The sequence below is a fragment of the Heloderma suspectum genome, chromosome 2 (genome assembly GCF_057233095.1).
Source record: "Heloderma suspectum isolate Gila_16-S chromosome 2, 16-S_ref, whole genome shotgun sequence".
Classification (NCBI taxonomy): Eukaryota; Metazoa; Chordata; class Lepidosauria; order Squamata; family Helodermatidae; genus Heloderma; species Heloderma suspectum.
The window spans coordinates 169,165,014-169,187,464 of record NC_139459.1 but is presented as its reverse complement, the minus strand read 5'-3'; the positions used below and the strand labels follow the sequence as shown (position 1 = coordinate 169,187,464).

Sequence of the window (22,451 nt, the reverse complement as noted above, 5' to 3'; positions counted from 1 at the left end):
GGAAATTCTCCGCCGGCCCCCCGCCCCCCCCGGGATGGGACTTACCGTGGCCGAATGTCCTTCTCGGCGGCGGGTCCCGGCGGCGGTTCGGCGATGTTTCGCGGGGGGTGGGGGCAGCTGCCGGTCTCCCAACCGGCTGCCGCCGCCGCCATTACAAAATAAAAAAGTAAGTAAAAAAACACACAACACACCCGTGATAGGCTACGTGATGATTTACGTAGCCTATCACGGCTAGATTTCCAAAGTCAGCCGTGATAGGCTACGTAAATCGTCATGTAGCCTATCATGGGTGACTTTGGGGAAAAAAAAAAAGCGCGTACGCAAATGGCGGCGGCCCATGGGCGCTGCCATTTGCGTTCCTTATTTTGGCATGTCTAGTCTACGTAAAGATTTACGTAGACTACAACGAAAATAAGGGAACGCTATTTGCATTGCCCTTATTTTTGCCGCAGTCTACGTAAATCTTTACGTAGACTAGACGTGCCAAAATAAGGAACACTAATGGCGGCGCCCATGGGCTGCCGCCATTTGCGTACACGCTTTCCCCCCCCCAAAGTCACCCGTGATAGGCTATGTGATGATTAACGTAGCCTATCACGGCTGACTTTGGAAATCTAGCCGTGATAGGCTATGTTAATCGTTACGTAGCCTATCACGTTTTTTTTTTTCCCTTTTTCCATTTTTTGTTTCGCAGCTGGGTGAGGCGGGGCGCTTCTCCCCGGCCTGAATTTCGGCCGGGCGAGGCGGGGCGTCTCCCCCCCCTCGCCTGAACTTTGGGGGGAGAAGCAAAGCACCTCCCCCCCACCACGAAGCCAAGCTGCGGAAAGGTAAGTGACTTTCGTACATCCCTAGGTGGAAGCAATAACTCCATGGGGGATTGCTGGAATGCAGTGAAATTGGGTGGGTGGGATGCTCTCAGGGGAAGCCTTCAGATGCTACACTCAAGAATGGGAGATTTTGGCTTTTTCAGGGAAATCTGCACACATGGGGTAAAAATGAGTTGCTCTCCATTCATAATAACGTAGTAGCAAGGGGGAGTCTGGACAAGGGCGAGAAACAAGCCTCTCTCATTAGCTGAGCAGCCCCTGCCAGTGTGATGACATTCAGTTCTACTCCCCCACCCCACCCAGAAATATGTTCCTTTCAAGCGCTGTGTGTCCCATGAAAACTGGATTTTAAAGGTACGCTACACTCAGCTTATCTTGCTTCATGTGTCCCTGACAGACCAAAGCCGATTCCAGGAAAATCTGGGTAATACTCCAACACGCTTCTCATTCAGTTGTCATGAAGATCCACCCCACCCCTTGAGAAGAGAAGACTGAGTGGGGGATATGACAGCACTTTTCAAATACCTAAATAGTACAGTAGTTGACCGTAAATGAATTTCACCCAAAACATCCTTTCCTTTTTCGAGAATGTCCATCTATGCAAATGCAAAAAATAAAAATCTAGAGCTTTCTTCCTGGGGAAAGGCTTTTTCCTGATGCTATCTATTTTTCACATGTATTTATATCAATTCTACCTGTTATTTCCATATGTGATATAGGTTTCAACTTAAGACACAAAATGCTGATATTGAGCTAATGTCACTAATGCAGCTATCATTTTTGCTTAACATTTCAATACATTTCACAACAAAGGATGCTGAACACTATTATTTGTGACAGTATCCTTGGGGATGATGAAAAGTTGTGTGGTTCTTCAGGAAAAAGGCATGAGGGGGATCATTGGAGTGAGCAAGGAAAAACGTGATGATTTGTGTGAGAGACTTGTGGAAGTTGCTCAAAAGAAAGAAAGCCATAGTACCTATATCAACAAAAACTACATACAAAGCTATTCGGAAGAAATTATTAAGTATCATGCGTTCATGTGCTTCACTCAGAAGTTCCATGGTTCCATTTTGAAGAAAAGTTTTTGTTATGTGGCAAAGTTATCACAGACAAAGAACAACAACAAAAAATTTGTTACTGAAGTCAGAACCATGCAAATCAGATAAACACAAAGACATTTGTAAGACAAGAGGAGATACATGGAGTGCCCTTATCCAGACACATCTGCTTGGAAAATCAATTTGCCACAGCAGGACAGCAGGGCTCTTGGGGCTCTCTGGAGCACTCACCTCACTGGCACATGGCTCTGGTGCCCTTCTGGCGAGCGGGTAGATGGAGCCCACAAGTTGCTGTTCTGCCGTCTTGAGGCGGGGGCTTCACCCAGCCTCATAAGAGGGCCGGCCCTGCTGCTGTGGGTTACAAATGGACTGCAACGACAGCCAGGGCCCGGAAGGTCAGGGTACATGAAGACTGTGCCTACAGGCCCTCAGCCAGATGCGTGTCCCACATTGTTCCTGCAGTGGACTGACTTACACCCAACTAACATGCATATCACAGAATCACAGACTGGGTATGAATGTGCCGGATGTTACTTTCCATCAGAGTCTGTGGAGAAAAGCAATTTGAGTAGTAAGTTCCCATCTTATGGAGTTTAGTAAGATTATCCTACGTCTTAGAGGATTCCACCTTTTGATGCCATATTTGGGAGCCCTTGGGAATCTGATGAGTGCATCTCATATTGAGGAAATCCTGGAGCTGGCATGTGCGGGTCATATGACAGGCTGAGCATACTCACATGCTGTTCATGGCCACTTACTACTGGTATCAACAGCGGTAGGTGCTCTACTAATAGCAGAACTACACTACAATACACTACCATATTCCAGAGGTGGGAACCGCTAGAGAACTCACATTGTCTTCACCCTCAGACATTGATAAATGCACCACAGGCAGCACAGATCACTAAAGAGAACGAAGAGCTGTCCCCTGAATCCAGTGAAGCGATGGAGACTGACAACCCAGTAACCCAGATCAGTTCTTCCATAGTTCTACAACTATTATCCAAGAGGCTTCTTCTTGATGAAGATGAAACCAAAGAAACTCTGCGAAAGACTAGAAGAACAGTCTTTGGATGATGTAGCTTCCCGTGGTTGAAATGGCAAATGCATTTATGTGGGCAGAAATGTCCGGAAGCCGGAAATTACATCTGCAGAGTGTTGAACTAATGTTTCCAGCCTTTTCAAGTGCTGGACACAATAATTGCAGCAAATGTGCTAGACTATACATTCAGTAAATGAGGACACCATCATCCATCCCAAGAGCTGAGCAAAAAACTCCACCATCCCTCATTCACTGGTGGCGGTGGTGGGCAGGGGGTTCATGTCACAGCTTTCCGGGAGGATGACAGGAGAGTCACTGGCTGGAACCTTCCGCCCCTCAGAGGGTCTGGTTTAAAACATGGCGGGGGGGTGCGTGGAGCGGGTCTTAAAGCAAGCAGGAATTTCCCTGGTCCCTCGTGAGCTCCGAGAGAAGAGCTCAGGGCTTCCCGGAACTCATTCAGTGGAGGCTGGTGGCCCCGGTGTCAGTGGGGCTGTGCGTCTGCTCTGGGTTTCAGTCAGAACTCCAAAGGAGCGATCCAAGGTGCTGAACCCATGCCCCCAAATAGGCCCAGCACCTTGGATCGCTCCTTTGGAGTTCTGACTGGTTCTGATTGAAACCCAGGGCGGATTCAGGGCCCCCCCGACATCGGAGCCACCAGCCTCCACTGCCGGAACTGCCTCGCTGGTACCCAAGGCGAAGCGCGGCAGAAGCGCTCTCGCCGCGGTCTGCTCGAGGGCGTCGTCGAGCGCGGCCTTGTGCGCGCCGGCTCTCTCCGGCTACTGGACCGGCTGGGATCGGCCCGCCCGTCTCATGGGGTCTCTCCGCTCCAGAACCCATCGCCGGCCCTTTGCGCGGCGGACGTCGCCTCCGAGCAACATGCGAAGCTTCCCCGCCTTCCTCCTCCTGTTTGCCTCGGGCGCCTGGGCTGTTGCAAACGGTAAGGGCGGCTGCGGCTCCCTCTCCCCGCTGCTGCCGAGGTTGCTGTGATCTCGGCTCCTGCCTCCCCTTCTCTCCTCCCAGCTGTAGCTCTTCCTTGGGGACCTGCCTTGTTTTCTGCACAAGGTCCCCGTTCAGAGAAGCGGGAGTCCGCCACGGGATTTGCTCCCCAACCGATGGAATGTGGAAGGTACATGCAGGTTACTGATGAGGAGCGAATTCCTCCCTGAAAACCCAGTGCGTAAAAACAAAAACAAAAGTGATCCTGGGGCTCAGCTTTGCCTGGGCAGACTAGGCTCGGGTCTGGAAGTTGCCCTTCACCCATGATTCCCCGAAGACAAGATGGCCCACATGTGAGAAGACTTGAGAAAGGCACTCTTTGCCGGCTCAGGGGCACTTTGATTGAGGAACAGGTGGATCACAGTCCTGATGGGTCCAGGGGCTAGTGGGTGGCAGCTAGGTAATTTTAGACCCTGGACTTAATGGTCTTAATAGCCCCCGCCTGATTAGACAACCATGCACATTATTTCTCTTCTCCGCCACTCCAGCACTCCCATTCCATGCTTTACAACTGCTTCTGCATTCCCACAAAAATAACACACACCTGTTTACCAACCCATGTGTGTGTGTGTGTGTGAAATACTCTGAGCATGTACAGTTTTGCATTTTAAACTCGCATAAATCATCGCACCGTCGTGACTACAGGAATCAGTGGAGTTTGCTTCTGCTGTCCTGATGCAAAACAAATAAGCATGACTTTGTTTTAAGAGAAAAGGATAATGTATATGTTTTAGCCGTTTTAAATTGTTCTTAAATGTTATATGTTTTTAATCTTATGTTTTTGGTTTGGAATTTTTGTGAACTGCCCAGAGAGCTTTGGCTATTGAGCAGTAAGGAAAGGAAATAAATGAATATTGCTGAAATAAAAATAATAAAATGAGCGCCTATAACCATGTACATCCCCAGCTGGCCGCCCCCTGACTATAACATGTTTTTGAAACTAAGAAGAAAGGGAGGATACGGTTGGTGAGCAGAGCCAGGCCAGGTGCTGGAATGGAGCCTCTGCCACTGGTCCCATCACCTTCTACTCACTGGGTAGTAATTCCACCCCACCCACCTCTGTGCCATAGGACTCTGGCCTCAGCTGCACCACTGGGGGGCTGTAGCAGACCCCCTTCTGTGATCCCAACACTGAATTCACACATGACATTTGGCACGTGGGCACTAACACACACATACACACACAGCTATTTTATGTCCAACAACAATGCAAAAACAGATCTTAGCAGAAAGAATCTTTTGTGCTTTTCTGAAAGCAAAAGACTCTACCTTGTCCATGATAGAGAACTCCGTTACAAACCACTTCCCCTTTTACAGATACAGGAAACAAAACACCCATGGGCTGTTTTAGGGTTGTGGGTGGTTTGGTAACCCTGCCGCAACCTGTCCTGGCCAGGCCTGCATGACACGACGAGCTGTAGCACATGCCCGCCATTTGCATTTTTAAAATGTCGGTCGGCACACTACGACAAACCCTGCAGGTAAATTAACCCATGGTGGCTTCTCTTGACATGTGGACCAGGTCCGTTTGTTACTAACACAAGCACACACACTACGGAAAGACACAAATTCAGTGTCTCAGAGATAACAGCCAAACAGGATAGGAGAGAGTGAGGCAGGCAGGCAGGGCTAGCCAAAAACATTTTGCTGCCTGAAGTGGACCAGCAAATCCCCGCTCCCCACCGGCTCGCTGGATGACTTTGGGCCAGTCACCACCTCTTCACCTAACCTACCTCTCATTGTTGTAAGGATAAAGATGTGGAGATCTTTCGCTCCAATAAGGAAGACAGAATGTAAATGTAATAAAATAAAGTAAAAAACAGATCTACCTGAAAAACGCAATGATCTTACATTATATTACTAAGAGTTCAAAATAAGCCTCCTAAACATGTAAAACAGCCAGCTGAGCATTCCATGCTGCCTTACTAAGTGCACACATTTACATGCATGTGCTCTAGAGACAAGAGGCATGGGGGAGCCCACTTGGAAATGTACCTTAGAGACCCTGGAGAAGGAGCTATGCCCTGAAGACTGACACTAACTCTTGTAACTCATGTTCAAAACAACAACACAATGACAAGAATTTTTAAAAGACATCCTCTTGCTTCTCATTTGCTGCACCTATATGACTCCCATCTTCTGCACGATCATCAGCTCACAGAAACGTCATTAGCAGTACAATCCTATACATGTCCACTCAGAAGTAAGTACCCTTGAGTTCAATGGAGGTTACTTCCAGGCAAGCGTGCATAGGATTGCAGCCTCACAGCACGATCCTGTGCATGTCTACTTACAAAAGAGTCCCATTGTGTTCAATAAGATTTACTCTCAGGTAAGTGCATACAATTGCAGCCTAAAATTCTCCCTCTTCAGGTTGCTGCATAGCCCTTAATTTCACGCAGACACACACCTGCATTTCCCTAAAAACATCCAACAACCAGCAGACTGGGTAGCAACACTGGACTACACTGCAAGGGTGTCACACACTACCTTCTCTCCTTTCCAGCAATATGGGCATAACAACTATGGGCTGCTTTGCAGGACTGTCTTAACCCATGCTCAGCCACAGTGTCACCCCCACCCCACCCAACGTGGGGTAAGACAGGACTGTATTTGTACTGGCAGGATGATTTTTTAAAAACGTTTTACAAATGCTGTTAAAAAAAATGCATGAAAAGGCCCAAGCTAGAAAGCACACAAACTCTTGTTGCTGCTACCTGATGTTTTGATATGCTGCTGACAATTCTGAATTTCTCTATTGTTTTCTGTAGGCAGTAATTGTTGCTTCATGAGGGTAGGCCAAAAAATAGGTTCAAAATTAATCAGGAAGTACCTTCTGAAGACAATGGTCACTTCATTGATCTCTATGCCTTACACTGCTCACAAATTATGGATCCTGACTGTGACTTCGTTGGCTAAACCCACTGCAGTGTTTCACATGTTACACGGAACACGGGTACAGGGTGTCTGTACACATGTACAAGAGTTTGTGTGAAAGAGTGTGTACACCGGTTCATTTTCAAAATAGATCACAAGGAAGAGAAACAGGCTCTCAGACTGCAAAAATAAATTTACTGTAGGAAGCCCAACACATTTTGGCCTTTTTCTTATTTTTAGGCCTCCTTCAGGGGGTAGAAAAAAAAGTCTGCAGATTTTTTTCCAGGCAAAAGATTGGCGATGCCCAGTCTACTAGCTGTTGCCAGTAAACTGACACAGGGACAATCTTTTTATGAAAAAAATCTGCAGACTTTTGTCTCTACCCACTAAAGAAGGCCTAAAAATAAGAGAGCCAGTGTGGTGTAGTGGCTAGAGTGTGGGACTGGGAGGTGGGAGATCCAGGTTCCAGTCCCCACTTGGACATGGAAGCCCACTGGTAACTTTGGGCCACAGTCACAGACTCTCAGCCCAACCTACCTCACAGGGTTGTTGTTCTGAGGATAAAATGGAGAAGAGGTAGATTACGTATGCTGCCTTGGGTTCCTTAAAGAGGAAAAAAGGCGGGATAGAAATGTAATAAATAAAAATAAGAAAAAAGCTGAAACGCATTGGGCTTCCTACGATAAATGTATTTTTGCATTCTGAGAACCTGTTTCTCCTCTTTGTGATCTACTTTGGATGCTCACCTCCTTCTGTTTTCTTAATTTTCAAAATAGCCACATATTTTTGTTCCCTGTTACAAGTAGTGTTTCCATCAGATGGGACCAGTCTACAGAGTTCTGTTCCTGCGCATTTGTTTCCACATGTGGAAAGCACATGTTTTTAACTTACCGTTCCCTGACCTGTTAGACAGACCCCTCTCCTGCTGTGGGAAGGAAATGGAGAGGAAAAATGCAATGGGTAAAAGGAAAGCAACCTCAGTCTAGCTGAGCCTAGCAAGCACTTGCCACATAAAAGAGGTCAGCGGGGAGGAGTGAGTAAGGTGGGGGACAGAGCTAGCAGTGAGTTAGAGAGGAGACTCTGGTAGGGGACATATGGCACTGTGCATGAGAGACTTACCTGGTCATTTCATCCTTGTTTTCAGCTTGCTATGTTTGGGTTCACCACATTTCCGTGTTGAATTTCTCTTCTTCATTCATCTGCAAAGATGCTCAAAGATGGACACCTTGATCTAGCTAGGGGGTTCTGTGTGGGAGAGTAGGCCCCCACGTACATATCACTCGCTCAGAAACAGGAAACAAATGTCATGCATGTGCAAATGGGTAGTGGTATACACAGCTGAGTGGCAAAACTGCCTATTTGGACTACATTACTATGCGAAATTGTATCCCCATTAGTGATGTGGGTTTCCCCAAAAAATTCTGAATTAATTTTTTTTCTAATGCCCTACAGATCAAGGTATTAGGGTAATTTGCAGGGTAATCAGGGTAATTTGCACTGAAAATTTAAATTAAATTTTCCTATAGAATGATCAATTCAGCATGTTTATTTTAGTCTTTCAGTTTCTGTTGTTCTAAATCTGTTACTGTATTTGAAATGTTTTGCACTGATGCCAGGTTTTATTTTATACTGTAATTTCAAACTTTTAAACTTTTAAATTATGTTTTACCATGTCACAGTACACCAGAAGTATACTGAAACATTTGAGGGGGGAAATTAAAGCACATGTAATGTAATTTAAATGTTATATTATATAGACATTTTTATTTGAATACTTGTAAAAAATTTAAAACAAAACCATATACTTCCCTTACATTGTTTAAAGTTTATGGGGAAAAAACAAAGGTACCGGAAACTATTGACACACTAATGATTTTAGCATCCCAAAGGACGATACATGATATGCTGACCACCCATCCTCTGTTTTAACTCTCTTCCACAGAGGCTGTTAGGGCACCTTCAGTTTTGCTGTCACTAACTATTAGTTCTATTTCATACTGAGACATACATGTATTTAAGTGACACACAGACACATACTCTCACATATGTTCTAGGGATAATCACTTTAAGAACATTAATTAGAACGGTGAAAGTGCCAAGCTTGCCCAATATTGTACTTGCAATTGGCATCCATTCATTGTTGCTAATGAAGTATGAAATGGAAAATTTTCCACAGAAAAATAAAGCACTGGAAAAATTTCCGTTTCGCAAAATTTTCCACCCCACACCACTGATCTCCACACCCATTTGGGCACAACTAGCAGGCCCAGTGTCTGCGCTTGGCGCACTTGGGCAGCTCCTGAGAACCCAGCACCCTGGCAGGCCACACCGATGAGGACCCCTGGCATGGGCCCCCAGTCATGGGCATACTTGACAGCAGCAGGTAGAAATGTTGATTTCCCACAATGCCTCAGCGTGCCTGACACCAATGTGGGGGGCCCCCAGCAGAAGGCTGTTTGTTGAGGGCCTCCACAAACCTGAAGCTGGGCCTGCCAACTACTCACCACTTAAGTTTAAAAAATTGAGTTGGAAAGGGCAATAAATATTAACAGACTTGTTTCCCTGAGCAGCTTACTTTTCCTCCTTGCCTATGGTATAACACCTATCTACACTTCTCTGTGCTTGGTGTATTTTCTTATGTTTGTCCTTTCCACTCTTTACTTTCCCCACTGTAATCGTATCTTTTTATATTCCCCGTTTATGACTGCATTTTTATTCAAGTTGCATCTGTTGTGCTTTCAGCAGCTGAGGGACCAGAATTCATCAAAACTTGGCTAGAAAAGCCTGTGGTGGAATTTGGAGGCTCCGTTGTGTTAAACTGCAGCTCCAACTGTGATAGGATTCGCTTTGAGACCAACTTAAAATGGGTTTCCGCAGGAACTGGGACAACTTGGAATGCCTTCAATCTCACCAGTGTCGATCAATGGGAGCCCACCCCATTGTGCTATGCTAATTGTATGAATGCTGCACAAGCTCAGCGTACAAAGATCTTAGTTTACCGTAAGTCACATATCGGGCTTTTAAGGCATTTAAGGATCAATGACCAGGATTTAAAAAAAACTTAATTCCTATGGACTTACATATGTTTCTTGGCCATTGGGTATCTAAAATGTTTTGAGCCCTATCAATGGCATAGCAAACTCTATGCAGTATCCAACAGAGCACTTATGGCATTGACGCTTCTTTTCCACCCTGATGATTCTGTTGCACGAATGGTAAGCCCCACTGACTGTGTTGCACAAGCAGGACCCACCGCTTATGCAAGGGAAATCTCGCACTTAATGAGCTGAAACATTTCTTGAAGGAGGCAGATTGGCAGTGGTCCCTTATGTGAGCTCCACCAACCTGCCTCCTTCCAGAAATGAGCGGTTGCGCTTGTTTCTGGTTGCCCCAAAGCGCTAAAGCACCATTGTGCAAATGGTGGGGGCTGCTTGTGCAATACAATTGGCAGGGGTAGAAGTGCTTTGTTGGATTCTGCCTTCTGTTGTTTTGGTCCCCCTGATATAGGGATGGCAGAGAATTCCGCCATGGATCTCGGTGAGGCCGAATGCCAGTGCTGTTGTTGTAGGGTGGTCTTTTACAGAGGACAGTCCTCTATTTGAAAAGTATCTTTCCAAAGGGAGGGAGGAAACTGGCAGTGGGGTGAGGGGGCTGGCTGCTGAGTGCAGAGGCTTCATAGGCATCATCATCTAGGCCTAGGCACATCATCCACTGTCCCTGGAATGCACAGGAAATATTTCTTATACTTCCTTCCAGAGCTGCCATAGAGAGAAAGACAGGAAATTAATTATGTTACTCTTCCCCGCCCTTCATTATATTAATCCAGATTTACGCTATTTTATTCTGTTCCAGGAGCTCCAGAGCGTGTCGTGCTGGACCCAGTGCCACAGATGGAGGTGGGCAAGGAGTATACTTTGACCTGCCGGGTTTCCAGTGTTGCCCCCATCTGGAAGCTCAACGTGACCTTGTTCAAAGGGCGAGAAAAACTTCTGGTGTGGACATTTGAGAATCATATTGCACCTGAAGCTGCCGAAGTTGTGGTGACCTACAACATAACTGCTCAGCAGAATGACCACAAGGCAGAAATCACCTGCCATGCAGCTCTGGATCTGAGACCTGAAGGGCCATGCTTTGAAAAGGCATTCAGCAGTGAACCACTAACAGCTGTTGGTGAGTTCACCTCTGCTGCTCCAGTTCCCTTATAGGAAACTTGCCACAAGACAAAAGGCAGCATTCACTGAATTTCTGCGAATGGGCGTAAACCCAGTCGCACAGTTTGATGGCACAAATTGTCTACAACTCCAGAGATGATGGGTTTCCTTCATATTGGTATTTGGGTTCCCTTGCATATCCCCAAGAAGCATCTTGAGGAGCATCTTTGGGCTCCAGTTTCCCATCCATGCTGGAATTATTTCATTTTGCTATTGAAATGGAGTAGTTCCTGGCAATACGCAAAGAAACTACAGCTGAATATAAGCTCATCTGCACATCATTTTCATGCTTCGGCCTATAATTTATTTCCATTGCTCCAACCGGAGAAGGCAGCAAGTGCACAGAGGCATTCTGTGACCACGGAACATATTTACTTCTCAGTTTGTGGGGATTTTTGCCTCCTTGGGTTTATTTTTTAAAAGGTGTTTTGGACTTCGGCCGTCCTTGGCATTCCCCAGCCATGTTGATTCCTCCCCCTTGTTTCTCTGTGGCATCATTTTGACTCCATTTCTCTTGGCACCGGCACTCACTACCAGAGCTCGCTAGTTGAGGAAGATATTATCTCAGCTGTGGTTGCTCTTAAATAACTGCCTTGGTTCTTTTCTTGTCTTGACAGTTTTTCCAATGGATCCCCGTCTTGAAACCCCGCTGTCCATAGAGACCAATACGGAGATGACCGTGACATGTGATGTGTCTGGAGTTTTCCCAGCTGAAGACGCCCAGTTCGATCTCTCGTTTGCAGGGGAGAGAAGGAACTTCAGCAGAAGCGTGTCAGGGGACAGAGCGAGTGCCCAGGCTCTGGTGTCCTCCCCATCAGCAGGGGAACATAAGCTGATCTGCACAGTCTCTCTGGGGCCAGTGACCAGAATGGCAGAGAAGGCGGTGAATGTGTACAGTGAGTTTCATCTCTGCAATTAGCCTATCTGAATTCCTGACATAAGATTCCCCTCCTTCCATCCAATCAAACTGGAAACAGCCAGTTGAAATTGCCTTTGTTTGGAAAGCAAAACCCACAATCGTGTGTTGGATCCAAACTAAGTTAGTCTAAATCCACCCAAGGCCACTGGGTGAGATTATGTGGGGAGATATGGAATGTGAGGTATTGATGCCATCCAGCACTGTGGTCCAATCTGGAGTGCTCCATTACAAGATGTACATGAGGTGTACATGGAGCAGGAGCTTTTCACTGAAATTCCCAGCGAATAGTGCCTACCCCCAAACTCCCCCCCCCCCGACCCCCATTAGCCACTTGGTCACACTAAACGTATTTTTTTTTGCCAACCGCCGCCCCCCCCCCCGCATTCTAAATAGCACATTGATATGTTTTTGGCACCTGAGAACTGCATGGGAACATTGGGGATGGGCAAAATTCAAGTGAAAAACTAAGTTCCAACGTGCACGTCAGCCCAGGAAGTCAAGTTGTATCAGAATTTGCAAAGATGGAAATTTCTCAGGTTTCCCTCATTTATAACCCACCTCTTTGCCTGAAGGCACCCAAGGAAACCTACAAATCGATCTAAGATAATTGCTTCTCTTCTTTCCTACGGGGAATAGTAAGAAGTTGCCCTTGAGGAGCATGTTGTGATGGGGGCAAAACCTGCCCAGCAACCCTGGCAGCGGAAACAGGGTCCCAGTGGGGGTGCAGGTTGCAGGCCTCCCCTCCAAACACTGGGCCTGCCTGGCAAAAAGACAGAGATCTGGCTGCCATTCACGGACAGGCTTTCAGATCATTGTTCCAGGGGCGGAGGCAGGGCAACCTCTCCATGTCAAGGGAGGGAGAAGGCGTGTGCGTGGGGGGGTGTGACAGAAGATTGGGAGGTCTTTCCACTGCCTGTCACAAGTGGTGAATCCGTGGCCCTGCAGATGTTGTTGGACTACAACTCTCATCACCTCTGACCATTGGCTATGCTGGCTGAGGCTGATGGAACTGGAATCCAACCATGTCTGAAGGGCCACAGGTCCCCCACCCCATTCTAGAATGTAAAACTGGCCCAGCCACCTTTCCAGGCAGCCCACAAACAGGAGAGGAAAGAAACCGTCCACCCGGCTTCCCTGGTTTGTTCCCCAGTATCTGGAATTCTGTCCACATAGGTGTACTGCCTCCGAGCACGAGGGATATATTTAATTATCTTAGCTAATATAACCAGTGATTGACAGAGAGACCTTTTGAAAAAGTCTGTTAAGCTAATTTGACAGGAAGTAGCTAGTCTTATAATACCTGTAGCAGTCAAGCAAATGAGATGTGTAATGGTTGCTGTGCTGTATTCTCTTCCAGGCTTGCCCAAACCCACCCTGGGCCTTGACCAGCCAGAGGTCCTGGTCAACAAAAGGGTGACCATTAATTGCAGTTCTGATGGCACGGAGTCCCCTGGTACCGAAATGCGGATCAGCGATAGCAAGCGAATCTTAGCAAGTGGACGCCCTCCTTTCCTGACATTTGCAGTGACAACGCAGGAAGAAGACGATGGGAGGGAATTCATATGCCGAGTGGAGCTGATGGTTGATGGGCGCCCAGTTGTAAAAGAGACATCTGTCAACCTCACTGTCTTCTGTGAGTAGGGAATACTGTGAATAATGTTTTATTCCTAGAGATTAAAACCTTTTCTCTTTATGCAGCAGAATAATGACTTCTGACAACAGAATGAATCATGTAAATTCGACAACTCTGCATACATATATACGTACTGGCTTAGTTTTCACGGAGGTGGCAAGCCTGTGTTTGGGCTATACCACTTCAAACTGCAGGTGAGGGCTCACACGACTCAGTGCTACTACATTAAAAGAAATCCAGCACATAGAGAACTAGCTCAGCCTTCTCCTTGGCATGCGGGTTTTCTGTGTGCTTAGATTTTTATTTTGGTATGGAATTTTTGCCTTCTGAAGTGGTACAGGCCAGATGCAAGTTTACCACATCACTGAGAACCAGGCTATATACACACAATTTGTACATCTGTGGGGGAGGCATGAACTTATGTAGAACATTATTTAATTCCCATGAACTAGGAAAGAAGGGTGAGATGGATGACATGGTAATACTGATTCAGAAATTGGCCTATAAAGTTGGAGGTTAGGAAGCCACTGGAAGACCTAACCTAACCTCCATGTTTTTTAACCGACATTGCCAATACATGTTGTAACTTTCCTCAGAAATCTGGGAGGCGCCTGCATACTTCAAGTTTCCCTTCAGGTAACTGCTGAAGACCTGATTATTCACATCTGATGTGCTGTTGAGAGAGTTGTGGTCAGATATGCTATGATATTTAACAACGGTATAAGCAGCTGCAGTGGGGGGGGGGCAGAAATAACCCTTTCCCCCATGCCGTTTTCTCAGCCCAAATTGTCACCCCCAGAGCTCCTATTTGCCCTGTGCGGGGGAGGGGAACATACAGGTACCTGTGCAGTGGGGGGTAATTTGGATTGGGGAAACAACACCAATCCTCCTTTCCATGGCTGCCGTCAGCACTTTTCAGAACTGCAGGAGACCCAGGTACTGACCTCGACTCCCAAAGTCGCATGCAGTTTGTGCATACCGACTCCACTGAAGAGCATTCTGTTTGGGGCGATATGAACTGATATGACAGTTCAATCTGTGCCGCTTGTTCTGTGACGACTTATTCACACACAGATGCCATGTGATGAACGTGTATCAATCAAACAGGCACCCTGTTGACCTCACAAAAAGACGTGTCCATCAGTTGACATAATCTCCTTCCAGTCCCAGTCAAGTAGGCCTTGCCCCATATTAAAAGGTGCGTGTGAGCCAACCTCAGATTCTATGCAAGCCGCTAGATTCCACACTGGAGGCCACGTTCCACGTTCTGCAGCCTGCCTGCTTCCATGTAGATTCCGGGATCCACTTAGGATCCAGCATGCACTGCCTAAACTGTGTGAAATGATTACCAATTCTACCGAAGTTTTGCATGGTGGGATAGTGCCTTTCATTCCACATTGCCGAGGAAAATAACCCTGTTGTCTTCTCCATTCTAGATGGGCCCCAGATGAACAATTCTAGCTGCCCTAGTATGTTGACCTGGAAGGAGGGCGATGAAGAGACTTTTACCTGTTCAGCCTGGGGGAACCCACAGCCTGCTGTTGAATGCAAGCAAGGTGACAAGACTTACGACATTGGAGTACAGCAGCATGTCAGCAGAGGACATCAGGGCACCTATCGCTGCATTGCCACCAACCCATTTGGCTCTGATGTTAGAAACGTGACCGTACGTGTCGAACGTAAGTTAACCTCCTTGTCCTAAAAGAACAAAGCAAAACCATCCTTTGGACTTGCAACTTTTAAGTTTACTGTGCTAAAATACAGGGCCAAATTGTGAGTCATAAACAGGCCAATGACACAGCCCAGCCCAGTGTACCGTCTCCAACTGTGGCCCAATCCAGAAAGATTAAGAAAGATTTCTAATGACATGCAGCCGTTAATTGTGAACCAGTGAAGAGACTCCTTAGGGTTTGGTTCTGGGAGACGTTCAGATCTCCCCTCAAATGTTGGCTTGTTGAGCAGCCTTGGGAGAAGTCAGCCATTCTTAGCCCCAAAAGCCAAAGGCGATAGTGAGCTGAATTAACTGTGTGCGTGCACCTTAAGTCACGGGCACACCAGCTTTCTGGCTCCAAGGGACACATGTGATGCTGGCTCGGGATTTGGGGACAGTGTGCACACACAGTGCAGTGAGGAAAGAGTGATTTGTATCTGGGTCGCTGGGGGAGGGAACTTCGCAGTGGCAGGGGGTTGGGGCACCCATGGGAGGGCGCAATTGTTGTGAACCGCCCAGAGAGGGGGCTATTGGGCAGACAGAAATGAATGAATGAATGAATGAATGAATACATAAATAAATTCAAGATGTGGGGGAATGCAGGTTGTGCACCTCTGCCGTAAGTGATGCTTTCTCTTTTGGAATGCCTTCAATTCTCTTTTTAAAAGTTTGCCTGCCTCCCACATCAGTGGATTTGATTCTCCTGATACTCCATCCTGTGCCCCTTTGGATGGGCCAGTACTGAAGTTTACATTAAAATGCTCCAAAACCTGCTTTTGAAGTTGAGCACATACGCATGCATGAGCTCTCATGTCTTAAGCTATCAAATTTCTTAAACACTAGGGGCGTTCAGGAAGGGACTAGTTGTGGAGGGTTAGGCATGCTGAGCATTAAACAGCAACGTAGTTGTGGGAAGCAGCAGAGGTTTGGAAGCCAGGGAAAGGGGCAGGGGGGCCATGCAGTGCTCCTGCAGTGTGGTCCCTGGCAAAGGCCTCACCCAGGCTCTACCTGCGCATTTGGCATTTAGCAGTTTGCATGTATTTCCTTTCATCCATGAGGGCTAGAATGTTGTCCTTTCCAAAACCAAATGAAGTGTTTTTCTGCAAGTGTCTTGTCTAGAAGGCAGAATTGCAACTCTGTGGAATTGTCTTTTCATTTCACAGCTTCCCAGCTCAACATCCTTGCAATAATCCTATCAACTGTTGCGGTGGTTATTGTCGTTGTGACTGCAGTGAGCTATTATATGTATTACAGAAGCCATAAAATCAGGAAATACCACGTCAGGCAGCGGCAGGAGCAGCAGCAAGCAGCAGGACTCCCCATGGAACTAAAGTGCCTGAATGGCAATGCACAGACCACAACTGTCTACGTGGGAAGGTGGCTGCAAGACAGCTATCTTGCCTAGATGGCAGAATTGCAGCCCCAGGGAATCCGTAGGCACCTAATTTTAATTCCTTTGTCTTTTCCTTTTGCAGATTGCTACCCCAACATCACTGCCATCATTCTGCTGACCCTTCTGGTTATTAGCCTTATACCTTTGGTGGCCTTTTGTGTATATAAGAAATGGGAAAAGATCAAGAAATACCATGTAAGGAAGCAACAGCAAGCAGCAGGAATCCCAATGGAGCAAATGTGCCTGAATGGCAATGTGCAGATTGCAAATGTCTAACTGGACAGGTGGCTGCTAGGAATGGAAGAGGTGCTCGGTCCCATGCCGGCGAGACTGTAGCTGCTATCAGGGATCATCACCCCACCTTGCTGGGGGCAGAAAATAGGGACAGAACAACTGATGGGCAGTACTCTAATTGGACTTAGAGGGGTTTTTTGGGAGGGTGATGGTTGCCGCACTTTTGGGCAGTGGTTGGTAGCATGAACTATGAAGGAGTCCATCCAGAGAGATGGGGTCAGAGACTTGTGCCTCATCTCTTAAGATCCCCTCTTCCATCCAGGGGTGTCCTCCAGATTCTTAGCAAAAGGGGTGATCAGACAGCAGTGGACAGTTTGAAAGAGATCTGATGGCACGCAACAACTTAGTGGGAAGCGAAACTAGGAGAGACCAGGTTGGTGCCCTGGACGGGAAGATGGAAGTGCCACAGCCCGTGTTGGCTTCTTCTCCCAGTAATCGGGGCTAGCCCTATCATGAAGCAGCCTGATGAGGGCGCATTGGGCGGCGGAATGGGAAGAGTGGCAAATTACGCCACACTCCCCCTCCAAAGGGCCTGCCGCCATGGGGCTTCTTGGAAAGATCGGCCAATCTATGATGAGAAGTTGGCTGAACTATCCTGAGAGGCTCTGAATGATCGTGATACTTGGGCCAACCTCTCCCAGGTGCCCCGTGGCTGGGGCACAAGGTGGGAGCGGCGGCCAGGCGGGAGCGGCAGGCAGGTGCACAGGTGGCTGGGGAAGCAGGTTGGGCAGGAGGCGGAGGTGGCTGCTGCCACTGCCTGGATAGGGATGCTGGAGACATCTGAGACGGATTAAAATGAGCTCGGATTTCTAAGAATCTGACCTGCGGAAACTTCTATGGAGTGCCCCCCTCAGGCCGCGCGGAGTTCCTGAACTTTCGGATGGTATTTTTTGGATGGTAAATTTTCCCGAAATTTACGCATACAGATCTGTAGAAAAATATGTAAGTTTCTGCTGAGGAAATGCTGAATGGAATGGGGGACAATACATAAAATGTTACGTACTGAGGTAAATTATGTGAATACTTATGTAAATATTTACATAATTATTTGCGTATTTTTCCGCATGACGAAAAAAAATATTTGCATCTGTCTGTGGGCGGATGATGGAACAAAAGACACCTGACAATCTGCGAAACACAGAGGGAGAGGATTTTACACAGTCCGTACATCCCTTCACTGCCAGAAGAACCAGTGGGGCGGTGGGTCGCTTGAGGCAGCAACCTCAATTTGCTGGGATTATCAGTAAGCAAGGACATGATCACACATTGCATTGCAGAAATATTGTCTATTTCTGTGGCGATTCACTAGCAAAGGTTTCACAGCGCAAGCTGGCTTTAGTTGGGACTTCAAGAAAGGCCACATCTCTTCTGGCTTATGGAATCAAGTAGCAGAAATATAGGACAGTTTGTTTCCAGTTTGTCTCCTGTTACACAAACTTGGGATTGCCTTGTTGAAAGATACGATGTGTCATATAACTAAGTTGACTCGTATTTATGAATGTCATCGGGAATGTTGATGTGAAGCCTTTCCTAACCAGAAGAGTATTTGGACATTGAAACGGACTGCAGTAAAGGAAGGGGGTGGAACAGACCCAAGTCACCCACTGCAGCGGAAAGCAACATCCTCTTGAAGGTGAAGGATATGTCTTAAAAAGAGGGGTGTTGGGTCATGGGTTTGCATGAGCCCAGTTTTTCCCACCTCTGCTGGTATGAAAGCATCAGAATCAGTTCAGGCCTTTTTCCACACATGAGGCTTAAGCGGCCGTTGGCTCAGAAATTACTCTGTAGAGTGAATGTAAAAAACTGTATTGGCTACTACGGATGTTTGGTTTCTCTTCCGCATTCTGCCCTGCATGAACAACACTCGCATGTGGCAAAATGGGTGCAAGAGAGGGCCAGAGTCACACGCACGTCTGAAAACACCCACCAGATGCTTCATGCATTGCATTTTTTTTTAGTGTACATGTAATGCATGCAAAATGGCCCTGGTGTCTTAGGACAGCAAGAAAGTTCTCTTGCAGATTTTTCAACTTGTCATCATGGAAGCATCTGGATTTTTACAGAACTCCTTGACTTGTATGCACAGCCTTTCCATGCTTGGAGTGTATGTTCTGGATGATGAACCCCCAAACAATAATTTAATGGAAGGGACTGCACATTGTTTTTCATGCATCTTCCCAAATGTGATGGATAATTTTTTTCTTCAAAACCCAGCAAGTCTTCTAATCCTATCTTGCATGTATTTGGTTTTACATGCATGTTTTATTGCAGGAAGGATAATAGCAATTTTTTAATTCTGCTCATGCCATCAGCTGGAAATTGTAGCAGATGAAAGCACAGTGGGTGGTCATAGTAGTGGAGTGAATCCAAGAGTTTAAATAGTAAAACTGATGTGATTTCTAAAACTGTTTTGTAAAATAAATAAAATGTTCACTGCAGCATGCTGAGTCTCTCTGTGTGACTACTAAACACTGCAGGTTGCTAGCAGTAAGTTGGATGGGACATCTTCCAAGGGATATAAGGCATTCAATGATGAAACTTCCTTGGCTGCTCCATCACATTATTACACAACCATCTATAAGGATGGGAACAGTCTGCACAGAAAATTGTAGAGGTGAGAAGGAATGATCAGCATGTTTGGGGGAAACAAGGCCTGCAGAAATATAAAAAATTAAATCCTAAGTGGGGAGCCCCTCAGAAAAGCAGCCCAATGAGGAGTGAGCATGCTCAGGGCCACAGAATGTAAAGTGTCAGATGAAGAAACAAAAAGAAAAAGAGAAAAACTGGGTGCAGAATGGAATGGAATGGAATATCCAGGAGAGGAGCATGGCTGGCTAGCTGGCTGGAACAGGAGCATTCCTGTTGGGAAGTAAGGACACACTGCAACATTTCAGACAGGGGTTGGTAGCATTCTCCTCGAGGGAGCCCATTGAAAGAGATGGGGTCAGAGATGTGGGCCTCATGTCTTTTTCGAAAGACCTCTTCCATCCAAGAATGTCCTCCAGACTCGTAGCTCAAGAGCTGCAGATGGTTTTGTTGTAGGTACCACTTGTAGTAAAAGTATTTTGGAGACACATTGGAAAGAGGCCAGCCATCCTGCACTGGTGAAGGGAAAGATCCAGATCTCTTAAAACAATAAGAATAAGAATAATACATCTCCCATTGCCTCCCCTGAAATGTCATTTTTGTTTTTAGCTCCTAGGCTCTATTCACTCATGCTCTGGGCCTGAGCTTCAAGAGACCAGGCAGCCTGAAGCAGAAACATTTTAGAGTGGGCAATTGAAGCCTGTAAGGGGTGTCCCAGCACCCTCCTTGACTTTGTCCAGGGTCCTAGAGTACCCCTCTTGCATCATGCTTCAGTCCCTAGGAATGGGAAATGTCTTGAGTTATTCCTGAAAATGAGGAGCACACCTCTGAACTGACATCTCTGCTGTGGACTGGGGAAGACTCGTGTAGAGGACTAAATATATGATCAGACAAAAATAATAATGAACTCCTCAATCAGTGGTATAGTACATCACTGCAGCGACATTGATGAAGAGCAGACAGAAATGCTGCTGAAACGGGGGAAGAAGAGAAAGGTTTTTGCATTGTATCAGCCTTTCCCAACCTGGCGCCCGCCCAACGTTTTGGACTACAATTCCCATCATCCCAGGCCTGGGTCATGATGGGTGGGGCTGATGGGCATTTTAGTCCAAAACATGTTGGGGAAGGGTGCATTATATCATACCCCTCCTTTTCTAAGAATTTTTTGGGAAAAAAGTAATCTAATAATGCATGCCAAATGACAACTCTTAGATAGAATGAAAGGCTTCTATACATAAAGATGTCTGTATGAGGGAGAAGAAAGAACCACTTATCTCACATCTCTGATTAAGGAGCAAGATGCCTTGAAGGCTGGTGTTGGAAAAAGGGTGACCTTTCAACCTTTAATTGCAGATTGGAGTTACGGACTCCCAACTCATTCACCTCAGGTAGAATTGCCAGGTCTTCTGATTCCAAGACTTGGTGGGGGGTGGGGGGAGAACCTGGAAGCTAAGGGGTGGTACCAGATCAAGGAATGGATCAAGGAGCTGCCTCTTTTCAGCATGCAACTCCTTTGCTGAGGGAACTGCACTGGCTTCCTATTTGCTACCAGGCCAGGTTTAATGTTGTAGTACTAGTGTACGGAGCCCTAAACAATTTGGGAGCAGGATACCTGAGAGAGTGCCTTCTCCCTTACTTGTCTGCTCGGTCACTGAGGTCATCGGAAGGCTTGCTCCTGGTGGTTCCACATGGACCTATGGCCCAGTTGGAGTCCATCAGGAGAAGAGCCTTCAATGTGGTGGCCCCTTTTCTTTGGAACTCCCTGCCCCTGAAGGTCAAGCAGGCACCAACACTGTGTTCCTTCTGGCACCTCCTGAAAACAGCACCGTTCCAGGAGGCATTCCTTAACTGACCAGGCAGCCACGGTTTTTATTGGCATTCTGTTTTTAAAAAGCATAGTTTTAATTTGGTGTTTTAATCTTTTGATTTTTTGTAGTATTTTACCTTTTCTGTTCACCACTCCAAAATCTGTTTTAGGTATGGAGTGGTATACAAATATTGTAAACAAACAGACAGACAGACAGACAAACGTGTCTCATGGGGTACAGGGTGGAGCTTAGTGGTTCCTGTGGGTGGGGGGTGGCAGGGGGAGGAACACACAGACTGGACCACAGGCAATGCCCCATCACACATTACTTGACGCACATGACGGATTACATGAATTGGACCAAACTTTGTTGCGATATTGAAGCTAGAAAGAAGTTATGCACTATTATTAATATTTATTTAGTACATGCATATCCTTTGTTCCATCGTGGAATTCACAGCAGCTAGCACATGATTCCTGGCTAGTCTCACATCCAGGCACTGACCAGACAGACCCTCATCAGTTTCAGCAAGATAGCTGCCTCACATGCCCTCAGGCCTTTCCCTGGGATCTCTTTTTAGAATTTCAAAGTGGAAATTAAGTATATGATGATTACTTGGGTATCCACATTTACATTTGTTGGGCGGCAATGGTGATATTTTAATTATGAATATCACACTTTTAAAATAAAACCAATCAATAAAACATCACAAAACAAGAAGTACAAATCACAAAATTTAAGTGTAATATTTAATTGGTTAATCTGTTTCATTTTGCACTGCAGCAAATGTTACTCCTAAATAAAATTTGTGAATGTTAAAAAGTAAGAAAAGAACAGAAGAACACGTACATGAGGGCTGAGGTGCTTGGGAAAGACGATGTGGCGAAAGCCACATGGAGCTTTTCTAGGTGAGGCTGTTTAACCTGTTGTCTCTACTCCCGGTTTCATTACAGAATTAAGATTGTAGCTCCTCATGAAGCTATTTTCCTTTCCTGCCTTTCTGCTACATAACCTCTAGATGGCCATATAGTACAGCGGAACAGGGGCTGAGGACTTGTGCTTTGTTTTTGCCATGTCAATGCAGGCATGATTT

At 46.4% G+C, this 22,451-nt stretch overlaps 1 protein-coding gene across 2 annotated transcripts; it reads left to right on the top strand.

Annotated features, from left to right (window-relative positions):
• Positions 1 to 3,619: 3,619 nt before the first annotated feature.
• On the top strand, positions 3,620 to 19,398 carry LOC146353178 (intercellular adhesion molecule 1-like). Of its 2 annotated transcripts, none has more exons than XM_084835881.1 (7): positions 3,620 to 3,867; positions 9,549 to 9,803; positions 10,656 to 10,973; positions 11,632 to 11,910; positions 13,291 to 13,566; positions 15,003 to 15,245; positions 16,441 to 19,398. In XM_084835881.1, the coding sequence occupies exons 1-7, from the start codon at positions 3,741 to 3,743 to the stop codon at positions 16,680 to 16,682; spliced, it is 1,740 nt and encodes a 579-aa protein (XP_084692007.1). In that variant the 5' UTR covers positions 3,620 to 3,740; the 3' UTR covers positions 16,683 to 19,398. The 2 variants fall into 2 exon arrangements, with proteins under 2 accessions (XP_084692007.1, XP_084692008.1); XM_084835882.1 differs by having other exon boundaries at positions 3,649 to 3,867; positions 16,753 to 19,397.
• Positions 19,399 to 22,451: the final 3,053 nt, after the last annotated feature.

Bases quoted from the DNA above. Each gene is read 5' to 3' on its own strand.
- LOC146353178 (XM_084835881.1), top strand. From the start codon at position 3,741: ATGGGGTCTCTCCGCTCCAGAACCCATCGCCGGCCCTTTGCGCGGCGG. The intron at 3,868-9,548 runs GTAAGGGCGGCT...TGCTTTCAGCAG, and splicing joins CGCCTGGGCTGTTGCAAACG to CTGAGGGACCAGAATTCATC. The intron at 10,974-11,631 runs GTGAGTTCACCT...TTGTCTTGACAG, and splicing joins TGAACCACTAACAGCTGTTG to TTTTTCCAATGGATCCCCGT.